This window comes from Solanum stenotomum, chromosome 2, assembly GCF_019186545.1.
Source record: "Solanum stenotomum isolate F172 chromosome 2, ASM1918654v1, whole genome shotgun sequence".
NCBI classification, from domain to species: Eukaryota; Viridiplantae; Streptophyta; class Magnoliopsida; order Solanales; family Solanaceae; genus Solanum; species Solanum stenotomum.
Genome location: NC_064283.1, coordinates 11627832 through 11638686, shown reverse-complemented (window position 1 = coordinate 11638686; position 10855 = coordinate 11627832). Strand labels below are relative to the sequence as shown.

General features: G+C 30.0%; 3 protein-coding genes across 3 annotated transcripts in view; all 3 read right to left on the bottom strand.

Moving 5' to 3' along the window:
• Window positions 1-1593, bottom strand: part of LOC125856627 (probable 20S rRNA accumulation protein 4) — a 61953-nt gene extending 60360 nt beyond the window's left edge. The window contains exon 1 of the mRNA XM_049536216.1: window positions 1585-1593. The gene's annotated coding sequence lies outside the window, so the exon portion shown is untranslated. The remainder of the gene's footprint in view (window positions 1-1584) is intronic.
• A 1292-nt stretch (window positions 1594-2885) lies between these two features.
• Window positions 2886-3410, bottom strand: LOC125855687 (agamous-like MADS-box protein AGL61). Its single transcript, XM_049535431.1, has one exon. It carries the CDS (start codon window positions 3408-3410, stop codon window positions 2886-2888), a length of 525 nt encoding a protein of 174 aa, XP_049391388.1.
• Window positions 3411-9099: 5689 nt separating this feature from the next.
• LOC125855686 (agamous-like MADS-box protein AGL61) lies at window positions 9100-9624 on the bottom strand. Its single transcript, XM_049535430.1, has one exon. The coding sequence runs from the start codon at window positions 9622-9624 to the stop codon at window positions 9100-9102; it is 525 nt and encodes a 174-aa protein (XP_049391387.1).
• Window positions 9625-10855: the final 1231 nt, after the last annotated feature.

The window sequence follows — 10855 nt, the reverse complement described above, 5'->3', positions numbered from 1 at the left end:
TGGATATGAAAAACACTGTTTTGAAAACAATTGATGTGTGTGCTTTTTTGGAAGATTTGTTTTAGGAATTTTTTTGAAGAATGGTTTAGTATTAAAAAAATTGAGGCAGAAGAAATGGTTTTGATGGCTTTTCGAACGAGAGAGAGAAAGAGAGAAGACACTTCTGTTTTTGTCCGTCTTTGTTAACAAACTTACCCTAAGGACCGCACATACTCTCTCTTTTTGTTCTAAATTCTTCTCTTTCCTTCTTGCAAAAAGTAAACCTAGCCCTATAATCTTAGAGAAATGTTTTTTTTTGGGGTAGAATTTAGCAGGTTCTTTGACTTGAAATTAAAATGTTAGTGTATTCATACAGTTAAATGGTACGCCTAAAAATGGGTAAGAGTAGTAGTAATTGAACTCCACAGTCTGAGCCTTGTTAAGGTCATCCTATTGTTGTGCTTTTTCATGGAGCAGTTATGTGTAACTCTTATATTTTTTATATAAAAATGGCATGTGCATTAAAGGACTCTTTTGCAGCAAGTAGACATATTCTTTTCATGTTTAGATTTTTCCTCTCAATCACAAAAAGACTGACCCAAGCTCTATGCTTAAACCATGAACTCTCACCCCCACCTATAGGGGTAGGAAGGGAAGAGAAGGAGGTATACGATGCAGTTTACTCATCACTATACATGGGTACTTCATATCATGCATCTTCATGTCCAGGGGCAGAGCCACCTTATAAATAGAAGAAAAGGAATAATTTGCAACTTCACCTGTGAGTTGTGACCTGCAGCCTGCCCAATTAGGCCATCACTAAACTGAAAAGGCCATAATTTTACCTGTTCAAATATCAAATTTGTGCAAATGGTAAGTTTTCACCTCAATACCTCATCACCTGTGGGTTGTGCTGTTGTTCAAATGATCACTAAATGTACAACATTCACTTCTACAACAATCAACACTCAACGATATACTCTCCAAACTCCAGCAATCTATGCCATACAGTTTGGCTTTTGCCTTCAAATTTCAACAAGCATTCAACTTGCAACTTACCATGTCATTGACTTAAATATTCAAACAAAACTGATTCTATGGATGATAGACACTCATGACTCAACACTACTTCATGAATACTCATTTAACACAAATGTCAACAGAGTTGCAACTTAATTACAGAAAGACGCAGTACATTACAATTTACAGTTCACAGATCACACAACTAATCACATAGTTGCATTCAATGAATAAAAAAAACTCTAATGTGAGCTCCTAGAGTGCTACTCGTGTTGTTTTCCACAAGTTTATTAGATTCCATTATTGATTTAGCATAAAAAAAAAAAAAAAAGATTATGAATCAGAGTATATTGGAACATGAAAAAGAATAGTTGCGAAATAGTAGTGGAATTAAGAATTTCATTACAAAATATCAAATAAGCTTGAGTCTTGATAACTTTTAGGTGGAGAACATTGTATCCCTACAGCCTATCCCGCTGATGAATTTAAATTCAGATTCAAATTAATCGAGTCAATAAAATTTACGAACAAATGGTTAAAACAAACTAGTAATACAGTATATTCACAGAGAAAACAAACTAGTACCTTCGAGGCGCGACTCCTGCGAGAACTGAGCAGCGGCTGCGGGCTGTGACAAAATTATTATATGAACTGAGCAGCGGCTGCGGGTTTTAAAAGAAATTATTATATGAACTGAGCAGCGGCTGCGGGATTTTAGTTTAGGATTTCTCTCTTCTATGGGGCATGGGTTGAATAGTGATTAGTTAATAGGATGTAAAGACTAAAGAATATATATATATATTTCGTTTATTACGGTTAATCGATTTTCTTCAGCTAAAAAATTAAAAATCGAACCGAAAAATCAAAATATTGAAATATGAAATTGAAACCGAAATTAAAAATATTCGGTTTGATTGGGTTTTTTTTATTTTAACCATGTTATGTCCAACCCTAGCTGAGAATAGAATAGCAGATGCACTATCAAAAAAGGAAGAATAAGGTGAGAGATTTAATTAATCTATATTGGGGGAAGAATATATGTGTATAAATATCATGGTATTCTATCTCTTATAAGTATTATTTCATGTAATTAGTTTATCAACAAAGTTTATTTTATTCTAGTAATGAAGGGTAAGAATATTGTCAGACGTCAAAAAAATTTCATGAAAAAAATATAAAACAAAGCCGCTCAATATGCCTCCTTTTTGAAACTCAAGACTAATGAGTAAATTAAACTTGAAGCTTGATTAAATATTATCGATTTTAACATGAAATATCTTCAGGAACATTTGAAAAATAAAATTGCATCTAATGCTTCATAAATAGATTTATCTCTACATTAATTTTTTAAATTCTATTATTGGTTCAACTTATTTTACAAACTTTTTAATTCTATATTGATGATGTTGTTACATGTACTCTACAATGATATTTATTATGAAATAATATTATTCTCATTAAAATAATATATTTTTTCTCATACATGATTGACCATGTATTCTTCAAAAGTCTAATGTTTAGTGTAATTTTTTTATTTATATATTTTAAGTATTAAATATATGTAAATTTTTTTATCAATGAGTGACGGTAAGAATTAAACATATAACTTTTTTAAAATTTTATATCATAAAAAAGGCAAAAACACAATAAATTGAGTAGTATACTTCACCTGAAATACTTATAAAACAAAACATAAAAAAAATGAGACCAAACATGTAAGAGAAAAAATATATTAATATAAATAGAAATAATATTTTATAACAAATAACATTGTAGAGTACATATAATAGCTAGCATCATCAATATAAAAGAAAATAAAATTAAATTAAAAAATAAAAGCAGAACAAATAATAAAATTTCAAAAACTAATGTAGAGATGAATCTACTTATGAAGCATTAGATGCAACTTCATTTTCCAATTGTTTCAGACGATTTTTCATGTTAAAATCAGCAACATCTAGCCAAGCTTCAAACTGAGTCACCTCATCAGTTTTGAGTTTTTCTACATCCTCCCACCAACCAATTTTTCTCATCTCTTTGGCTTGGTCAAGTATAACGCTTTGCTTGCTTGCAACATCTTCCCTAATTTTCAACTCTGCTAGTTTATATTCTATTTCATTCACATTGTTTCGAACACATGTTGCAGCAAGTTTTGTTGTGTCACCTAATTCTACATTTGGATTCATCAAACGCTGAGAAACTACTTCAACAGTTGGATGAAAAAATGAGCAAGGCTTATTCGTCGGAGAAGAAAGAACTATTCCTATATCAACATCATGTTGTTGAACGAGATCACCAGCCAACTTATATAAACTCAATCGATGTTCTAAAAATGAGGCATATCGAGCAGCTTCATTTTCTATTTTTTCCATGGGAATTTTTTGATGTCCGACAATCTTATTACCCTCCATTACTAGAATAACATAAACTTCGTTGGTGAACTAATTTCAAGAAATGGTACTTATAAATGATATATTACCATGATATTTATACACATAAGTTCTCCCCCCAATATAAATAAATTAGATTTCTTACCATATTATATATGGAAAGTAGCATAAATAAGAATCTAACTATAAAAAATTAAATTATCATATACTTAAAGATGATATGCACTCAATAAGATTAGTGAAATTTGAAACTTCTAGTTAAAAAGAAAAATATTTTAATATACTTACTTAATTTTATCATATTTTAATTATCAAATATAAATATAATTTGAAGAAACATTAGTTAATAAAAAAAGAAAATTTTAAAATAAATTAAATTTCTTACCATATTGTATATGGAAAGTAGCATGAATAAAAAATATAATCATAAAAGTAATTTTATCAAATACTTAAAAAGGATATGCACTCAATAAAATTAGTTAAATTTGAAATTTCAAGTTAAAAAGGGAAATATTTTAATGTACTTACTTAATTTTATCATATTTTAATTATTAAATATAAAATAATATTAAGAAACATTAGTTACATATTAAAAAATATATATATTTAGGAGGGATAAAACACAAGTATCATCCCGAATTATATTCAAAATTCCAACAACATATTTAAACTTAAGTAGGATCCTATTACCTCACCCCCCCCCCCCCCACACACACCCCTCTAGACTAATTTATTAGTTTTCATGCTCATTTTATGCTGACGTGGAGCCAAGACCCAATTCAAGTATCAATAGTGATATACATGTGTCGAGTGTATAATTTTTTATTTTATTTATTTTCAATTTAATTATATTTTTTCTTTTCTTTTTAATTTTAAATAAACATTTTTTTGTTTTCTTTGCTTTATATTTTAACTAAATTAATACATGTAAATTTTTTAAAAAAAAAAATTGCCTGCCTTACATTTAAACTTCTTCTTCTTCTTTTGATTGCTTTACTCTTTTTACTCTATTGATTTTATTTATTTATTTATTCTTTTCTTTTTTTAATTTAAATTTAAATTTAATTCTAAATGTCTTGTATTTAGAATAAATCTATTATATCAAAATAAATTAAGGAAATCAATAAAATAATTCAAGAGTTTATTTGTGCATTATAAATCTCAATTGCATTATATAAATTTATCAAAAAACTATCTTGAAAAGGAAAATATATTATTGTGCGTACTGAAATTCTTATAAAGTATTTTTTATTATCAAATCAGATTCTCCACTTGCACTAAAGGATGTGAATTAAATGTGTTTATTGAAATTCATTAAATTAAAGTAGGCATTAGTCAATATCGTAAGAATAGATACAAATTGCATATATATAATTCTTTTTTGAACTTCATAACATCATAAAAAATTGCATGCTTTAACATCGGTAAAAAATTTAATTAGCTAATAGCATGATTGGAATAGTATTATAGGTGAAACTCTTACTCAATACATATACTAAATTACTTATATACGTATACTATATTAATCCATGCATATACTAAATTACTTATACACGTATACTAAATTAATGAATACATATACTAAATTACTTATATTATAATTTATATATGTACACATCTCGGTGAATTAATAAGGATGAATGAAGTATTTTTTTAATTTATTTAATGAAGAAGAGACGAAGTCAATTTATTTAGCCCATGAATTTGGTGCTTCGGAGCACCCAAATTTTGTTTCTACAAAAACTTTATGAGGTCCTCCGTAATGAGTTGGGGAACCACCACATATACTCACATCATATTTTTAACGCCTATTTCTGCATTTACAGACACTCTTTTAGAAACTAGCCAAAATCCTCGACTTTTCATGTATATTAGCTCATGGACTTGGCGTCCCAAAGCACTCAAAAAAATTTTCTTAAAAAATTTTATGAGAACCTCCGTAATGAGTTGGGGAATCACCACATATACTTACACTATTTCTAACGCATGTTTCCACATTTACAGACCATTTTAAGGAAATATCCAAATTCTTCAATTTTTGTGTGTGTATTAGCGCATGAATCTGGCGCCCTGGAGCACCCAAATTTTTCTTCTCAAAAAACTTTATGAGGACCTCCATAATGAGTTGGGGAACCACCACGTATATTCACACCATTTTTTAACGCTTATTACCGCATTTACAAAACCTTTTTAGGAACTATCCAAATACCTCGATTTTTCGTATGTATTAGCCCATGGATCAGGCGCCCCGGAGCACCTAAAACTTTTTTCTCAAAAAACTTTATTAGGACCTCCGTAATGAGTTGGGGAACCACCACGTATACTCACACAATTTTTAACGCATATTTATGCATTTACATACTCCTTTTTAGGAATTACCCGAATTCCTCAATTTTTCGTGTGTATTAGCCCTCGGATCTAGCGCCTCGGAGCACCCAAAAAAAATCTAAAAAAACTCTATGAGGACCTCAATAAATAAACCACCACATATACTCACGCCATTTTTAACGCCTATTTCCGCATTTATAGACCTTTTTTTTAGGTATTACCCAAATTTCTCTATTTTTCGTGTGTATTAGCCCATGGATTTGGCGCCCCAACCCAACATTTTTTTCTCAAAAAAACTTTATGAGGACCTCCGTAATGAGTTGGGGAACAACCACGTATATTCACACCATTTTTAACGCCTATTTCAGCATTCACATACCCTTATTTAGGATTTACCCAAATTTCTCTATTTTTCCTGTGTTAGCCCATGGATCTAGCGCCCCAGAGCACCCAAAAAAGTTTTTCATAAAAATCTTAATAAGGACATAAGTAATGAGTTGGGGAACCACCACGTATACTCACACCATTTTTAACGCCTATTTATGCATTTACAAACCCTTTTTTAGGAATTACCAAATTCCTCGAATCTTTGTGTGTATTATCCAATAGATTTGGCGCCCTTGAGCACCCCATTTTTTTTTTTCAAAAAACTTTATGAAGACCTCTGTAATAAGTTGGGGAACCACCATGTATACTCACTCCATTTTTTAACATTTATTTTCGCATTTACAGACCCTTTTTTAGAAATTACCAAAAATCTCTCAATTTTTCGTGTGTATTAGCCATGAATCTGGAACCTCTGGAGCACCCAAAATTTCTTTCTAAATTTTTTTTTTAAGACCTTTGTAATGAGTTGGGGAACCACCATGTATAATCACACCATTTTAAACGCTTATTTTTGTATTTACAAACCCACTTTTAGGAATTAACAAAAAAATTCAATTTTTCGTGTGTATTAGCCATGAAAATGGCGCCTCACTGGGTAATGACGATGATGATGACTTCAGGTGCTGAATGAAGATAAGGTCTCACTAGTCGATGACGATGATGATGACTTCCCAGTGTTGAATGAAGATAAGGTCTCACTAGGCAATGACGCTAATGATGACTTCTTAGTGCTGAATGTAGTTAAGGCCTCACTGGAAAATGGCAATGATGATGAATTTCTGGTGCTGAATGAAAATAAGGCCTCACTAGGAAATTACGATGATAATGACTTTACGATGCTTAATGAAAATAAAGGCTCACTGGGTGATGACGACGATGATGAATTTTCGTTATTGAATGAAAATAAGGCATCATTAGGCAATGACGATGATAATGACTTTCAGTGTTGAATGAAGATAAGGCTTTACTGAGCGATGTCGATGATGATGACTTCCTAGTGCTGAATGAAGATAAGGCCTCATCCCACCCCCGAGGTGAGGGCGTCTTGCCCCTACCCCACCCCACCCCCGAGGCAAAGGCCTTTTACCCCCACCCCCCAAATCCACCCCCACCCCTGAGGCGAGGGCCCTCTACCCCCACTCTCGAGGCGAGGCCTCTTTGTATGATAAAAAATCTAAATGTTCTTTTGGACAACCTGAGGTTGAGTACCTAGGTCATGTTATTACTGGAGAAAAAGTGACTACCGATCCTTCTAAAATACAGGCAATAGTGGATTGACCTACTCCTAAGTCCTTGAAGGGTCTTAGAGGGTTCTTGGGGTTGACAGGGTATTAAAAGAAGTATGTAGTTGGTTATGTTACATTTTTCAAGTCTATCACTAATCTACTAAAAGGGATGCTTTCAAATGGAATGATGAGGCTGATTTGGCATTTACAGTTCTCAAATCTGCTATGTCCTCAACACCAGTATTAGTCATAGTGACATTTGGGTTGTCCTTATGCAAGAAAGAACACTGATAACTTATTTCAGTAAAGTACTAGCACCTAAGCATAGGGGAAAATCTATCTTTGAAAAAGAATACATGGCCTTGCTAAATGTTGTGGGTAAGCGGAGGCACTACCTTCAGTTCAAGCATGTTGTGGTTCGAACTATCATAGCTTGAAATATTTGATAGAACAAAAGGTTACTTCAGAATTACAGCAGAAAGCGCTCACTAAGTTACTAGGCCTTGATTATGAGGTTCAATATAAGAAAGAAGTTGAGAACAGAGTAGCAGATGCACTATCAAGAAAGGAAGAATAAGGTAAGAGATTTAATTAATTTATATTGGGGGAAGAATATATGTGTTTACATATCATGGTATTTTATCTCTTATAAGTATCATTTCATGAAATTAGTTTATCAACAAAGTTTATTTTATTCTACTAATGAAGGGTAAGAATATTGCCAGACGTCAAAAGAATTCCATGACAAAGATAAAAAAACGAAGCCACTCGATATGCCTCCTTTTCAAAACGCCGATTAAGTTTATATAAATTGTGGTTGGTGAATTCGTTAAACAACACGATGTTGACATAGAAATAGTTTCTTCTCCAACGATTAAGCCTTATCCATTTTTCCATCCAAATGTTGAAGTGGTTGCTCAACGTTTTTTGAATTCAAATATAGAATTAAGTGACACTACACAACTTGTTGCGACACATATTTGAAACAAGGTGAATGAAATCAAATATAAATATGTAGAGTTTAAGATTAGAGAAGATGTTGCAAGCAAGCAAATAGTTATACTTGACCAAGTGAAAGAGATGAGAAAAATTAGTTGGCAGGAGGATACTGAAAAACTCAAAACTGATAAGTTGATTAAATTTGAAGCTTGATTAAATATTGCTAATTGTAACATGAAATATCTTCGGGAACAATTGAAAAAATGAATTTGCATCTAATGCTTCATAAATATAATTTATCTCTACATTAATTTTTGAAATTTTATTATTGGTTCAACCTTTTTTTTTTTAATTTTAAATTTTATATTGAAGATACAACTACATGTACTCCACAATAATACTTATTATGAAATAATATTACTTCCATTAATAACAATATATATTTTTCTCTTGCATTTTTGACCATATATTCTTGAAAAGTCTAATGTTTAATTTAAATTTTATAGTTATATATTTTAAGTATACATGTAAAAAAAATGTATTTGTGAGTGACGGTAAGAATTAAACCTATAACATTTCTTATTTTTATATCACAAAAAAATGCAAAAACTCAATAAATTAAGAAAGTACTTATAAAACAACATAAGAAAATAAGATATCAAACATATGTGAGAAAAAATATATTAATATTAATGGAAGTAATATTTCATAATAAATATCATTGTAGAGTACATGTAATAACTAGCATATCAATATAAAATTATAAATTAAAAATAAAAAACAAAAGCAGAACGGATAATAAAATTTCAAAAATTAATGTAGAAATGAATCTATGAAGTATTAGATGCAACTTCATTTTCCAATTGTTTCAGACGATATTTCATGTTAAAATCAGCAACGTTTAGCCAAGCTTCAAACTGAGTTAACTCATCAGTTTTGAGTTTTTCAATATCCTCCCACCAACCAATTTCTCTCATCTCTTTGGCTTGGTCAAGTATAATTGTTTCCTTGCTTGCAAGATCTTCTCTAACTTTAAACTCTGCTAGTTTATCTTCGATTTCATTCACGTTGTTTCGAACACATGTTGCAACAAATTTTGTAGTGTCACTTAATTCTATGTTTGGATTCAAAAAACGTTGAGCAACTGCTTCAACAGTTGGATGAAAAAATGAATAAGATTTATTCGTTGGAGAAAAAAGAACTATTCCTATGTCAACATTGTGTTGTTGAACGAGTTCACCAGCCAATTTGTATAAACTCAATCGACGTTTTGAAAGTGTGGCATATCGAGCGGCTTTGTTTTCTATCTTTTTCATGGGAATTTTTTGACGTCCGGTAGTCTTCTTACCCTCCATTACTAGAATAAAATAAGCTTTGTTGATGAACTAATTTCAAGAAAGGGTACTTATAAAAGATGGATTACCATGATATTTATACACATACATTCTTCCCCCAATAGAAATAAATTAATTTTCTTACCATATTATATATGGAAAGTATCCTGAATAAAAATATATATAACTATAAAAATAAATTTATCAAATACTTAAAAATGATATGCACTCAATAAAATTAGTGGAATTTAAAAATTCGAGTTAAAAGAGGAAATATTTTAATATACTTACTTAATTATCAAATATAAATATAATTGGAAGAAACATTAATAACATATAAAAAAAAAATCTTACCTTGTTATATATGAAAAGTAGCATGAATAAAATATAAATATAAAAAGAAATTTGTGAAATACTTAAAAATGAAATGCATCTCAATAAAATTGGTGAAATTTGAAATTTTGAGATAAAAAGGGAAATATTTTAATATACTTACTTCATTATCAAATCTAAATATAGTTTGAAGAAACATTAGTTACATACAAAAAAATTAAAAAAATAAATTTCCAGCCTTATTATATATGGAAAGTAGCATGAATAAAAATATAACTGCAAAAATAAATTTATCAAATACTTAAAAATGATATGCATACAATAAAATTAGTGAAATTTGAAATTTCAAGTTAAAAAAGGACATATTTTAATATACTTACTTAATTTACTATATCTTATTTATCAAATATAAATATAATTTGAAGAAACATTAGTCACATAAAAAAACAAATTTTTTAGGAGACGTAAGACACAAGTACTCTCCAGAACTATATTAAAATCCCAACAACATATCTAAATTTAAGTAGGATCCTATTACCTCCACGCCCACCCCTCCAAACTAATTTATTCTATGTTTTCATGCTCCTGCCAAGACCCAGTTCTAGTATCAAAAGTGATATGCATGTGTTGTCGCGATTTTTATTTTTTTTTTAAAAAAAATTTGTTTTCTTTGTTTTGTGTTTAAATTAAATTAGTACATATGATTTTTTTTATATAAAAAAATTGCCTTATATTTAAACTTCTTCTTCTTTTCAAATAGCTTCAGCTTTTAACCACAACTTCGAAAGCAATCATCAATTTATTTTTTTAAAAAATCAATAAATCACAAAATCCATCGAAAACTTACACCACCTTGATTTTTGCTCTTGCTTAATAGAATGTGAAAGAACGTTAGGAAATAAACATTAGCACACAAACT